At 29.0% G+C, this 14,825-nt stretch overlaps 2 protein-coding genes across 5 annotated transcripts; one reads left to right on the top strand and one right to left on the bottom strand.

Annotated features, from left to right (window-relative positions):
* Nucleotides 1-34: 34 nt before the first annotated feature.
* Nucleotides 35-7,367, bottom strand: LOC113790789 (uncharacterized). Its single transcript, XM_027340492.2, has 6 exons — nucleotides 6,897-7,367; nucleotides 5,276-6,828; nucleotides 886-5,219; nucleotides 617-810; nucleotides 283-495; nucleotides 35-226 (listed from the first exon to the last, which is right to left on the bottom strand). Exons 1-6 carry the CDS (start codon nucleotides 7,159-7,161, stop codon nucleotides 177-179), a joined length of 6,609 nt encoding a protein of 2,202 aa, XP_027196293.2. The 5' UTR covers nucleotides 7,162-7,367; the 3' UTR covers nucleotides 35-176.
* Nucleotides 7,368-7,417: 50 nt separating this feature from the next.
* LOC113790790 (transmembrane protein 17B-like) lies at nucleotides 7,418-12,113 on the top strand. Of its 4 annotated transcripts, XM_075821910.1 has the most exons (6): nucleotides 7,418-7,935; nucleotides 8,007-8,162; nucleotides 8,226-8,330; nucleotides 8,401-9,113; nucleotides 11,291-11,420; nucleotides 11,493-12,113. In XM_075821910.1, exons 1-4 carry the CDS (start codon nucleotides 7,933-7,935, stop codon nucleotides 8,695-8,697), a joined length of 561 nt encoding a protein of 186 aa, XP_075678025.1. In that variant the 5' UTR covers nucleotides 7,418-7,932; the 3' UTR covers nucleotides 8,698-9,113; nucleotides 11,291-11,420; nucleotides 11,493-12,113. The 4 variants fall into 4 exon arrangements, 1 of the variants encoding a protein (XP_075678025.1); XR_012846639.1 differs by lacking the exons at nucleotides 7,418-7,935; nucleotides 8,007-8,162; nucleotides 8,226-8,330; nucleotides 8,401-9,113 and adding exons at nucleotides 9,122-9,480; nucleotides 9,556-10,694; XR_012846640.1 differs by lacking the exons at nucleotides 7,418-7,935; nucleotides 8,007-8,162; nucleotides 8,226-8,330; nucleotides 8,401-9,113 and adding exons at nucleotides 9,122-9,480; nucleotides 9,556-11,109.
* The last annotated feature ends 2,712 nt before the right edge of the window (nucleotides 12,114-14,825 follow it).

The raw sequence follows: 14,825 nt of genomic DNA, 5'->3' as shown, positions 1-14,825 counted from the left end.
AAGAGTATTTTTTATGAAATAAAAAGAGATTTTAATTCTTACAATATTTTTTTCGAACAAAAAAAACATAATGAAAGCTAAATGCTTTCAAATATGAAAATAAAAAATAGTTATCACAATCATGAATTGAATGGGTGAAAAAAAGATGCTTTAATAAAAAAAATTTTTTGGTCAACTTAAGCAATAACCAATGGCTCATCATCTGAATAGGCATGATTATCTTCGACTGTAAATAAAAAGAAAAAAAAATATGTAATCTGCTTGAACAAAAATTAAATATACCTTGAAGATTATGATACGATGAAAGTGTAGCTGAATCTAAACGAGAATTATAACGGCTACCGGCAAATGCAGCTGGTAATATTGTTGACCGTGATCCTACATTTTTAATGACCATATATGCCAAACAAATGGACAGGATTATGATGATCAGTAGTAAAAATATTTCTTTGATGCCAAATTGGTATGAATATGTTGTCAATGTGGTTGCTGTTGCTAAAAATAGTATTTTAATATTATTAAAATAGCAACAAAAATGAAAAGATTAATGATCAGAAAATCGACTTTTAAATAAGAAAATAAATAAATAAATAAATGATCATTAATGATCACTAACCGAAATTTTCCGTGTAAAGTTTATATGTTTCGGAGATTGGTCCCGAATAACCATGATTATCGATCAATGCAACAGCAACAAAGTAATGATCATTTTTGATTTTCGTTTCAAATATAGCCGGCGGTGATTTTGTTTGTATTGAATGTCCTTTTTGTACATCTTTCTCATCATGCAAATAGACTTTATATTGGATCCTAATAATTTTAATAGTGATAATCATTAAAATTCCGAACAATATGATGACAATGTTAACAAAAAAAAAGACTTACCTATGCTGTTTATAGTCATCAACGATCGGAAAATTATCGACTTTTTTCCAAATGACTTGTATTTGATTATTGTGATTAACATATGCAAATAATTTTGCAACGGTAGGCATTGACGGTGCTTCTAAAATTGTTTTCTCACTCCATCTAGATGATATTTTACCATTACCAGTGATGGTTGCAATATTTATCTCGTAAATTGCCCCATAATGTACGCTGAGATCAAATGAATGATATGTATCCTTATTTGCTTGAAATCGAAATCGATCTAAACGTTTATTAACTAAATCATAAACATTTACAATGTAGCCAATTTTTTCCGGTAGAGGTGTTTGACATGTAGCATTCCAACTGATTGAATATCGTGTGGCCTCATCATTCGAAGCTCGATATTGAATTCGTCGAGGTGGTGATGTTGGATCGAATTTCGTTCGGATTCTCAATGGTTCAGATGATGCAGGACCAATGCCAAAAGGTTTGATTAGACGCACCTCTATAGTATACAACTGACAATTGAATAGATTTTTCAAAATAATCTTTGTATCTTTAGTCTGGTAAATTCGAAGATTTTCGATATTATCTCCAACATAAATGGCATATTCCCATTCAATTATTTCATCGACATTTTTTAGTAAATATTCAATAGATTTTCGAGTTGGTGGTTGCCACGATAGCGTAATTTGTGAACCCGAAACTTCATATTGAACAAAAACAGATGGTAATTGTGATCCAAGTGTTCGTAAATCCAAAACGTTATTATCAATGCCTTCGAACCAGAATCGACCATCAATAAAGGGAAATAATTTAAATTTATAATCAACACTAGGTGATAAATTTTTTAATATCACAAAATTCTTTTCAACCGTTATATTTTGTGAAAATAAAGGAAAATATTCTTCGCAAGTATATATGATAAGCCATTTTGAAATGTTTTTCGTTTGCGATTGCCATGATAATTCAATTGAATTTATGTTAACATTTTTTGCTGTAAAATTTTGAATTGTCGCAATTGATCCGACCACTAAAGGAATTTTTATTGAATCTTGGCTTTCTAAATTTCTAGTCAACGATGTAACCCAGAATGTATAGTTAATACCGGCTAGAAAACAACATAATTGAATCTGATTATAATGAGAATCAATAGTTATTGGTGGATTTGGTGGTGTTCGATATACACGATAACTTTTGATTGGTATCGATGATTCCGGTGTCGACCAATTCAGTAGAACTTCATTATATTCAACAATTTGTACAGTAAGATTAATCGGTGCTGGAGGTGAAACAGATTCAGTTGTTACAATTACAAAACTATTTGATGGATATATTTGTGTATCGTTTTGAGTAAAATTTTCTTGATTGAAATTTGTTGGTAATAATTTATAGAAAACAAATGCTTTATATGTATGACCAGGTGTTAGATTTTTAAAAGTATAATTTGAATATATAATCCAATTTGTAGCATTAAATCTAGAATGATTATCAATCAATGATGAATTTATATCAATCCATGCCGGCAAAAATAAATAATCATGATTGCTCATATTTTTTTCGTGTATAAGCCAATTAATAGTAAAACTATCCGTACGAATTGAATCATATTGAAGAAAAATTTGTAATCCATCTTTAGATATTTTAGCTTGTTCACAATTTTTTTCATCACTACCATCAAGACAATCATGTATACCATCACAACGTTGATCTAGTTCAATACATTCACCATCATCACAATAATGTCCAAGACAAATAGATGGAATAGTTACTTTTGAATTTAAACAACCCCATTCATCACTTCCATCAAAACAATCATGTCGACCATCGCAAACTTTTCTTGTTGGTATACAACCAATACTTAATAGGCAAGTAAAATAATTTTTCGGACATTTAATATCTGTATCGTTATAACAATTTTGTTCATCTTCATTAAAACGGCAATCAGGTTCGCCATCACAAACAAAAAGTTGAAATATACATTGATCTGATTTATAACAATGGAATCGATTATCACTACATTTTTTATGTCCATTCGATACAATGGCCGTTGATTCAATATTAGAATTATTTTGATTATTATCGGTGGATTTTATTTCCGGACAATCTAATTCATCCGTACCATCAATACAATCCTTATTACCATCACAAAGCCATTCGATTGGTATGCAAAAACTATCCGATCGACAATGATATGAATTATCTGGACATTTTAATGATGATGAACCGGAATGTTTATTTTCCGGATTAAATGATCCGGGAACAGTAATATTATTACCAACATTAGAATCAGTACAGTTTGCTTCATCACTTCCATCGATACAATCTTGATCATTATCACAAACAAAAAGTATATCGATACAAATATTGTTCGGACAACTAAATTCAAATTCTATACATCCTGATGTACAATTATCTAATTCATCACTTTTATCAGTACAATCAAAAACGCCATCACAACGCCAATTTTCATTAATACAATCACCATTTTTACAACGGAAACGTCCATCTTCACATTGGGTTATATTCTCTGTTGTTGAATGATTATTATATGCACATCCGATTTCATCGCTTCCATCACGGCAATGATCAAGAAAATCGCAAACATTTCGTACATCAATACAACGATAATTGTTACATTGAAATTCTGTAAACGGATTACATTTTGGATAGATTGATGAACATAATGTTAAATCTTCATCACTTCCATCTTCACAATCTTGTTCATGATCACACATCCATAAATCCTGGATACATTTTCCTGATGATTTACAACGAAATTCTCGGAGTTTACATTGTTCATCATAACAAGATTTTTCATCCGATCCATCATTACAATCATCATCTCCATCACATTCCCAATAAATTGAAATGCAATTTTTATTATCACATTGAAATTCATTTGATGAGCATGTCATATTTGGAGTTGATGGTCGACATGCACCAGTTTCTGTTAATATTCGATCATATGGACATGAACATTTTTCGTTATCATCCAATGTTCGAGTTATAACATATCCATCTGGACATAAACATCGATGGTTATTGAATGGTGTAGCAATACAAAGATGTGAACAAGTACCATTTAGATTACAGACATTTGTTTCATTAGAAAATTGACTGGTAACAATTTTTAGATCCATTGCACTTGAAACACCTTCGAGTATTGTTTTTCGTACGGTCGAATTATGTTTACTGACCAATATTAATTTATGCAGAACCCAATCATCATAGAAAACCATATCTTTGAAAACACCCAATGCAAATGGATGTGGTGCATGTTCACCACGAACAAGATATTTAAAATCTGTGCCATCATATAATGAACTTGCAATATAATCATGTTTAGCATCGACCCAATAGATTCGTTTCGCCGAATGATCGACAGCAATACCGTTGGGCCATTTAACCACATTACTATTGAATAAAACACGTACATTTTCACCATCTAGATCACTTCGAATGATTGCCGATGTTAAACTCCAATCGGTAATAAATAAATAACATTCAACAGGATCGATAGCAATGCCTCTTGGTTTCTTTGTATTCGGTTCGCTCAAAATGGTCCGTCGCATTCGACCTTCATAATTGATTCGTGTGTTGATTAATTCGACTTTTGATTTGTTTCCGTTAACAAAATACAAATGGCCATTAATCTGATTAAAAGCAATACCTTCAACAGAATCCAAACCAATTTCTACCAATGCTTCTGGTTGTAATTGTTCACCATCAAAACAATAACGTAAAATTCTATTCGAATGAATATCCGACCAATAAAGACAACTGTTTTTGTAATCAAAATCAGCTGCGATAGCATTCGTTAAAAATGATTTTGGCAATAAAGATAACTTGGTAAATTCATAATCATTCAACGAAATGATCGATATTTCTTGTCGTTGAACAAATAATAAAAACTCTGGCACTAATGTTGTATTGAAAGGACATGGAAGCAAATGTGGTGAATACCAATCTTCTTCACCACCTTCACAAGTATCACCAGGTATTTTGCGATAACCTTTAGTCTTGTTAAACATTCGCCCAGGTGAACAATTGCTATAGTTCAACGATTGGAGCCATGATTCATGTTTAAGACCACAATGAAAAACGGGTGATTTTTTAACTAGCACATAGCCTGAATCACATTCATAATCAGAATGTTTACACGGACAATTGATCTGATAAACTGGACGAGAAAATTCATTGCCATTAAAACATTTTCGGCTAGGCATTCGGCGAAGAAAAATCTGTGTCGATCCAAGTAAACATTTCGACTCGTAATCATGTGGCGACCATTCTTTGTAGTCAATGGGTATTCGACATTGTGAATCAAAAATTTCCGTGAAATTAACCTGTTTTAATTCATTAATGATGAGATTGCTTTTGATTGAAAAAAATTTGAACAAACCTGAATAACGATCCATTCATGACGTTTTTCTGCTGAACCGAATATCGTAAACGAAGCAGTTTTTTCTCCTGGTTCTGTCAACAATCCATAAACACGAATTTTATTCGGGTGAAATTTAAACAATGTGAATGAATATCCATCATCTATTGAGTAGTAAAGTTCATTGGTAGGGCCGGCTTTTGAAAAATGTTCTACGGCTACGATAATGCTACCAAAATCTCCAAATGCATAAAGATAGTTACCGGTGAGTATCTGACGCCATGTATTTCCTGCATCAAGACTTAAATAAAGATTTTGTTTGCCTTTTAATGAATCTCCAAGTACACCCGTTGCAAGTATGAATCCAACAGATGATTCACGTGTGAGTATTGGTTTTGAATTTGAATTCATCGAAAGATATCGTTGAGTTAAATGTAATGAACAATTATTATGGGTAATATTGCATGCGATTGGATGGCCAAATGCATCTTTAGTTGGTGGTTTTAATGTATGCCAACGATTACCCATATCAAATGTGATCAAAGTAATAATATCCGATATAGATTTACGTTGTAGATTTTTCCATTTGGAAATAATATATGTACCACGAATTCCAGCTATACGATGTATGTCGGCAAATTCTTGATCTTTAGATATTTCATAATGTAATCCAGGTATATGTCCTGAATATTCCGGATGATAAAAGACAACATTATCCAACGATAAGCTGAATTTATCGAAATCAGCATTTGAAATATAAAGATTGGTTTGTCCATTTTGATAAGTTATACAAAGAAATATTGCAACATCAGTTATATCCACTATAAAATAATTGACAGGTTTGAGACTATCACCGAAATCTGTTTCCAATATTTGTACTTTAAAAAATGGCTGACGATCAATAGAAATCCAAAATTCTAGCATATTTGCACTTTTGTTAATGCTATGTGTGTATAGATTTTTTCGACGAGTTGCAAATATGAAACGATTTTTTATGGAAACTTTTTCCACATCGGTCAACCAAGTATGAACGGAATGATGTTTTAAATGATGATCACTGGAAAATGCAATTAATGATGATAAACCATTTGGTTCAAAACGTTGTGCGAAAATTGTTCGAAAATCAATAGCTGGATCAATTTTTGGCACAGTCCATGTAAAATAACCTGTAGAGTTTGAATGTATTATTTGCCAAGTGAAACCAAAATCTTCGCTAACAAATAGAACATCATTTGATGATTGAGCAAGAATCAAATTATGTTCGGTCGGATGTAGTTGAAATGTTTTCGGAGCAAATGGCAAACGATTTCGTTTAAATGTTTGACCATAATCATTTGTAATGAAAATATGTTGATTTTGTTGATCAACAAATAAATAAAAAAAATTCCATACGGGTGATAAATAAAATGTTTGTATAATTGCAGATTGATTATCATTTATTTTCAAATCAGCCATCACAAATGTTTTTCCATAATCATGCGATATGTATACAGATGATGATTGATTTTGGCGACTGTTAGCACGATTTTTGGCCAAACATATGATAACCGGAGTATTATTCCCGACCCAATGTACTATTAAAATTAGAAAAAAATTAATGCTGTCTTTAATAATAATTCATTGAAAACAATAAAAGACAAACCTGTAAGCTGCTCATGGCTATCATTAAGATTTACAAAATTAATCAAAGATTTATTATAGGAAAATGTTCCACCAAGAACATTGGATTTGTTTTCGATTGTTAAATTTTTCAAACTAAGCCATTGATTAAAATGATGATCATTTGGTCCTAAAAAATCATCACTCAATGCTTCAACAATATGATGTTGTTTCATTAGCAGATAAACGAAAAATAGTATCGTGAATGAAAATAAAAATTTCAACTTGTCATTCATGATGGATGGCATATTCAGTTGATTAGATCAAACGGTGTTATGATTGAGATCATAGAAGAAAAGAAGATTATTTAGATAGATTCCAAAAATCTATGGTGTCGATAAATTTTTTGTAAAATTAGTAGTAAAAAATTAAAGCTGCTATAATCATAAAATGAACATTTATGATCAATTGATTGTATCGATGATACATTGTGGTCAATATTGAATATATAGCGTTGAAATTGAAGATATTCAATTTACAATCAATTTGGCATACATTTTAATTCGGAAAAAAATTTGGCAACATTAAAACAATATCTTTTTTGAATCTTTGTTTACATTGATGAAATTCATTTATGAAAATTTTCGCTTCTTTTCTTGGTTCAACAAGAATCGCGCTGCAAAAAAGTGGCCACTGGTTTCGGGTCCTATCCACAAAGAATGTGTTTCAAATAATAATTTAACGCGCGCAAGGATTCGATTTGACCAGAAAAGAATTTTTTATTTGAAAAAATGCTAAATTCAGGTTGCTATTGGTTACCATCGATACACAAAAGACAAAAATAAAATAACCGACAGATTTGATTGCTCGATGATGATGATGATGATGATGATGTCATAAATATCTTCATCAACAACTTTTAATGGGAACTTATTTTCAATCAAACCGAATTGTGATTACAAATATATTCGAAATCGATTGATTGATACCATTTAACAAATAAAGCCACTGTTGGCATCAATCATATCAATTGTTTGATATTGATTACCATCAAAATATTTACAATTGATAAATCAATAATGGTATTCATATTTTATCAATAATGTTTATTTATTTATTTGATTAATGTTATAAATATTTTTTTTATTGATAGTCAAATTCAAAATATTCGATGAAAAATTCGATAAAAAGCAATGTACAATTACAGATTCTCATACATTTTAACATCTGTTTATTCATATTCTGGTTTCTTTTACATATTTTCTATTATCGTCAAATCGAACATCAATATTGTCAACAAATTTTTAAGGTTTAAAAGTATTTTTTTTGTTTCTATATTAATTATTCTAATCAAATTGATTTGTTCAAACAGAATGATGATCTTTATACATTTCTTAGTAATGCATCATTTACTTTGTTGACTATTGTTGAATTTGGACGTTTATATGCTGGATATTATGGTAATCGTTTGGAAAAGGTATTCATTGTTTTTTGTTTGGTTGTTGTTGTTGTTGTTTAATTCCTAATTAATTGATCATTCAATTTAGATTCAACATCTAATTGCATTCATATTTTTATCATCAACATTTCAATTACCGAATCATCTTTTTCGTTTAATTGTTATTGAATGTTGGCAACATTATTTATTTATTCCGGAAATAATTTTCAATCTTTTACTATTGATAATGACATTGGCTGAAATTATTTTCAGCGGTTGGTATTTGAAAATAATCTTGGCAAAAATTTATCAACAACATGAATCACAACAACAAACTATAACTAATGTTGTTAGCGAAAATGATGATAAACATCAACAATATAATATTGGATTAGATAATTGTTGACATCAAATGTGATCATCAAGGTCATGACCGGTTTCGTCTACCGATTACTATTTTTTTTGTAATTTAATTATGATAAGAAATATTCATCACAATAACAAATGAACACAATTGGAATTCTGTTAATCGAAAAAAATAAGTTTTTTTAAGCTGATTTCAGATCATAATCACATTTTTTTCCGAAATGTAAACAAGAAAATATAGGAAATGAAGAAAAATAAAAATTAAAAATTTGACAATGATAATCTATTATAACATTAATGAACTTGTTGATTTGAAATAGTTGATTGTGCAATTTTGTTTTAAAAAAAAAATTTCTCGAACCGGATTTTTTTTTTCTTTCAAATCTTCAAAATTTTTTTGATGAAACCAAAATAAATTGTTTTTTCTTCATCACCTTTATAAATAACTTTTCATAAGTAAATTGATTTATTGTCTGTGTTTATTTATTTATGAAAATCATAAGAAATTTTTTTTCATTTCATTTCCCCAAATGAAATGAATTGAATTCCTTGTCATTAAAATCTGATGGTGATAATCAAATGTTTTTGTGTATTGAGATATGTATTTATGAACGACATAAGATTATGATCATCACCATCATCATCACCATCACCATCACACCACAAACATCAATCTTGTCATTAAATAATCACAAGTGAACAGGATTTTTTTTTTCATTTTAAATTTTCAAACATCGTTTATAATTATTATTATTAATCATCAATGACTAATCAAAATTGATCGATGATGGATGTTAATCCGCAAACACCCAAGGTTTTTTAAGTTTGTAATAAAAAACAAACTAACAGTAACTAAGATTTTAATGATCTGATTTTGTTTTTGTTTTTTTTTTCAAAGGTAACCAATGCGATGATCAATTATTTTTTGACAATTGATTCCAAATTCTTCTCATTTGTCAGATTCTTGTTTCAAGTTTTCAATGGATAAACACCAGGAAAAAAAATGATTCTAATGATTCTATTGTGTTTTGGTGCTATTGATCAAACAGCTAATGGATCAGTAACCAAAAAAAAACCCAGTAACATTCAATGTCAATGTCAATCAATTTTTTTTTTGTTGTTACCTATCTAATATTCCTTGATAATCTCATTTCACCACCGGGAAACAGGATAAGATCAAAATAAATCTTTTCATTTATCTCGACCTGTTGACCTGATTATCGTTTAATCCAGTAAAATATTATAGAGAGAGGAAACGAACGAAAAGAAAAAAAAAACATTACCATGTTTGTTTGATTGGATTTAATCAAATCGAATTTATTTATTTAGTTTTTTTCTTTCTTTCTTTCAACAACATTTTGATGTTAATGATAAAAATAATTATGCCAATGATCATGCTAATGATCTAATCGATTACCCACAACAACAACTAACATCATCATTATCAAACTAAGTCACACAAACAAAAACAAAAAAAACTTTCTTAGAATCTTTTGATCTAGAATTAACCCTATCGTTAAATTCGTGATAGATTCATCAACCGATAATTAGTCTACCAAATCAACCGAAAACCTGAACAAAAAAAAACAAAGAAACAAAACGAAAATTTCCAAGGAATTATCCGAAAAACAAAACAAAATAACTGTCCTCAAGTCATTTTTGCAAGTTACTGTTAGTTTGAATTTTTTTTCCTTTCTTTCCTGAAAGTTATTATTGAACTAGATTTTCTTTTTTTTTGTTGCAAAATCCACAAGTATCCATGATGATAATGATGATTATCAAATAACTATCATTCTTTTTTTTTGTTCACATAATGATTTCGAACATTAACCAATTGACAATTGTTATGATGAGTGGTTGGTGAGTGGGTGTGTGTTTGTGTTTGTCCAAGAAAAAACCATTTACACCTGAAAACAAACAAACAGATTGAAATAGACCAATTGTTGTTGACCATAAATTGGTTCCGCATATTTACACAAACAATATATTCTTAACCGCGGTAGTGAATATTTATGTTTATGAAAAAAATGGTTAATGGTAACATCGTTAACACCGATACACTTGACCAAAAACTGAACAAGATTATTATTATCATCGATTATGTTTGCGAAAAAATAGAGATCCCCATTATCATCATCATCATAATTTATAAAAATATAGACGATGACATTTTCAAATAAGAAGAATTCGAAGAATGAAAGAAATAAAATAACTTTTCGTCGTTTTCCACAAAAAAAGAAAGAATATAGATTAGTTTTTTGTTCAATAATATATCCTTCGAATGATGATGACATTCAAATTATTATTATCATCATTATGATTATTATGGTCGTTGATGTTGGTCACACACGATGACGACGATCATGATGATGGTGATGATCGTTATTCTCGTTTTAAACCCTAGAAAAATACCCATACCGATAATAGATGATGATGAATGATTGAAAAAAAAGTGGGGGTATTTATTTTTCAATTAGAGCTTTAAAAAAAATTGTCTCATATGGAGAATAACAACGACAACAAAATATAAAAAGAAAAAATAACATTTTCCTTTTGACCGATTTTTTTTCATATATCCAAGTTTCTTAATGTTTGTTTGATTTTCTTCTTTTCCTTTTTTTTTCTTTTCTCAGAAATCATCATTGATCATCATTAATGATCTGTTTGTGGATTACCCGAAAAAAATGAGCAAACATTTGAATATTATGCCCGAAACGAGAAAAAAAAGTATGAAAAAATTCTTGGTTTCAATTCAAATTCAGGGTAATTATTTATAATCGAAACAAAATTTATTTGCATAATGATAATTCTTGTTGTTGTTTTTTTTATATTTAGAAAGAAAATTATAATTATAATTAATTTACAACAACAACAACAACTAAAAAAAGATGATATCAAGAAAAAAACGAAGAAGGAAAAAAAACTAAAGAGTAATTAATTATCATTATCACCTTTCAGCTATTTGATGGCCAACATTTTAAATCCTAAATGACCATGGTGTTGATCATCTTCATTATCATCAACATCAACATCATCATCATTGGTTGATGTTGTTGTTTAATATGATAAATATTTATCAACATTTTTGTTATTTATATTTACACATCGGACTAAAATAAGAAAGGTGTGTGTGTGTCATATGACATTGATCATCAAAAACATTGATGAGCAACACAAAACAAAACATTGTTTCTTTATTTTACATAAAACCGTTTTAAATTCGAATGAATTTATTCGTAACAGATAATACATAGTGTCATGTATAATTGATAATTTTTTTGGAATTTAAATGAAAAATATTAATGATTTTGAATAACAACGAAGAAGCAAACAGAAAACAGTTGGGAAAAGAAGAAAACAATTCATTAATTCATGTTGATTTATGATTAATCTATCACAGGTGATATACGTTTAGTTTTTTCAAAAAAAAAGTTAAATAAATTTTCTTTGTATTTCTTTTTTTTCTACTGAATTTTTTTTTCTAATTTAATTCAATGATTTTGATCATCATCACTGATAAACATCGTAGCTTTTTTTTTAAATTACTCCGAAGAAAATAATGGGGAAAAACTGATGATGAAGATCTTCGTTTTTTAAGCATTATATCCATGTTTCGACAAACACACAAATCGTTACAATACAAACATGTCAAGGTTTATTCACCAATATCATTATCATTATCATCATTATTATTGATGAAAACATCCCTTTTTAAAAAAATGGTTAAAGATTTCTATTTCCACCATACACGCAAAGGACAGAATAATATACACAGACAGACAGACAGACAATTTTCGAACGTTTTTTTTGTTTATTGTCATTGTTTGAAACATTCGAATTCGAACCCTTACTTCTTCTTCATTTTTTTGTTTGTTTGTTATCATGTTATTCCATCAGTTGATTATCATCATTTTATAAATGGACAAAATAAATTTTTAAATTCATTTTAATAAATATTCGTGATAATCTTGATTTTGTTTTGTTTTGTTTTGTTCAATGTTGCAACAATCATGACAAGTGAATTTAAATCCGGTCAAATTTGTCTGATCATTTCCTTCAAAAACAAAAATGATTCGGTTCTTTTTTTGTCATCAACATCATCATCATGGTCAAAATGATAACATCATGATTTGACAAATCTAGTCAAATCTAGTTTCAATAATCGATCGATATCGTTAATTCAATTGATCGGATACATTGTATCCAAGCTTTTTTTCTGTTTTCACAAGCAAAAAACATTGATCAAAAAAAAGTTTTTTATTGTTTCTTCAAAATTCTACTATCTCTATTCAAACCAGATTTACAGTTATTAGCCTGAATTTATTTCAATGTTCTCTTTCAAAAACTGATTTGTGGATGCAAACACCGTTCGTTTTTTTTCTTTCCAATTTTGAACCATTTCTGATGGACAAACATCTAAGATATCGAAGTCTATGTTTTCATGTCATCAAATAGGAGGGTCTTTACAAAAAAAAAGAAAAGAAAAAATACGATTTTCTTTTTTTTCAAAGTCTTTGCCTTCTCAATACCAGCAAAGAAAAAAAGCTGTTTGTCCATTTCATTCCGTTTCTGTGCCATCCTCAATATTACAAGACCAACATATTGATCGATTCATTCATTCATTTGTTGTTGAAAAGAAAACCCCGTAAGCAATTCAAAAATTTTAAATGAATCCTATGCGTGTGTGTATGGTTCATTTGGTAAATGAATAAAAGACAACAGCAACAACAAACTAATGAATTCTTTGTCGATATATAAACGTTGAATGATCAGATTGTGAACTAGTTATTTGAATGAATATTTGATGAAATTATTTTAAATCTGTGATTGATTTATAATCATCGACTTGAAATATAACGGAAATATTTGGTGTTTTCCTGATTCATTTTTTTGCGTGTTTTATGAGTTTATGTTTCAGATAACTGTGCATTATTTATCAATAAAATTCATGATATTTTTGATTTGACAATTTTCAATTTTTCAATTCATCAATCAATAATTTTTTTGCAGCCTTCATTTTTAATACATCGGTGAGTGTTTGTTTCACTTTCATTTTTTTTTTTATTGAATAGAATGATGATGAGAAATATAAAGAAATAGCGACTATTCTTTTTTTTATTGAATGGTAAAATGATTGATTCAATTGATCGATTGATCAATCAATTCATGATAGTAATAGTTTTCATCATTATTGTGATGCGAACAACAATAGATCGATCAATAAAGAAGAATGATATTCATATGATAATGTTTTGTTTGTAAACTTTCATTACCACCATTAATCACCACATTGTATTTTGGATTGGCTAATATAATCAGACAACAACAACAACAACAGCAACAGGTGTTTGAAAATCTTAAAATTATTATTACGCTTATTGACGCGTGCACGTGTTTTTTCCTTTCTTTCTTTCATTTTATTGTTACAAACAAAAAAAAATTTCAAGAATCACATTCAATGACAAGCAGATTAATTGTCGTGACAATGATAAGGGTACAGAATTTATCGATCCAATTATTTTTTATTATCGATATGATTGTTGCGAATTAAAGCATGATATTTACCGGACAGATGTTTTTTATTCATCCGCAAACAATTGATTCGATAATGGCATTTAATTTAATACGAGAAGAAAATTTCTTCTCTCAGCTAATTGATTGTCACATTATAACCAATTTAACAGAAAAGTTTTTCATTTTTTAACACCTAAGTGTAATCTGATCACCTATGTCTATGCAATTTTTACCAGCAAATATGAAAATTTTATGTTTTCAATATGAGAAAAAAAAGCTGAAGCAATATGCAAACATGTGTATTGGTGGAAGTGAATTTTAGATGACCGTTTTTTACATTAGAAATAAATTCAAACCTTTTAACCGGCAACAAAGGCAGGAAATCGGTAGGTGTCAAGAATACACAGATTTCAATGTCAATAGTGAAGATGATGATGATGATTATGTTAGAGTTAGTAGTTATATCTTCCTAATCATAATGATCTTTCTATCGGTATTCGATTCAAATCAATCAATATCTAAATCAGTCGGTGTTGTGATCACATCATTCAAAAAAAACAAACAAATTTTTTCGATGATTGTTGCGTGATCATTTGGATTGATCAATCGAATCCATTCTTATTGTTATCTATGTTTTTTTTTGTATGGAATTAA

This window comes from Dermatophagoides pteronyssinus, unplaced genomic scaffold (genome assembly GCF_027571235.1).
Source record: "Dermatophagoides pteronyssinus isolate colony J.1.1.1.1 unplaced genomic scaffold, Derpt_VIB-CSIC_2022.12 sq0013, whole genome shotgun sequence".
Classification (NCBI taxonomy): Eukaryota; Metazoa; Arthropoda; class Arachnida; order Sarcoptiformes; family Pyroglyphidae; genus Dermatophagoides; species Dermatophagoides pteronyssinus.
This window is presented reverse-complemented; position numbering and strand designations above follow the sequence as displayed.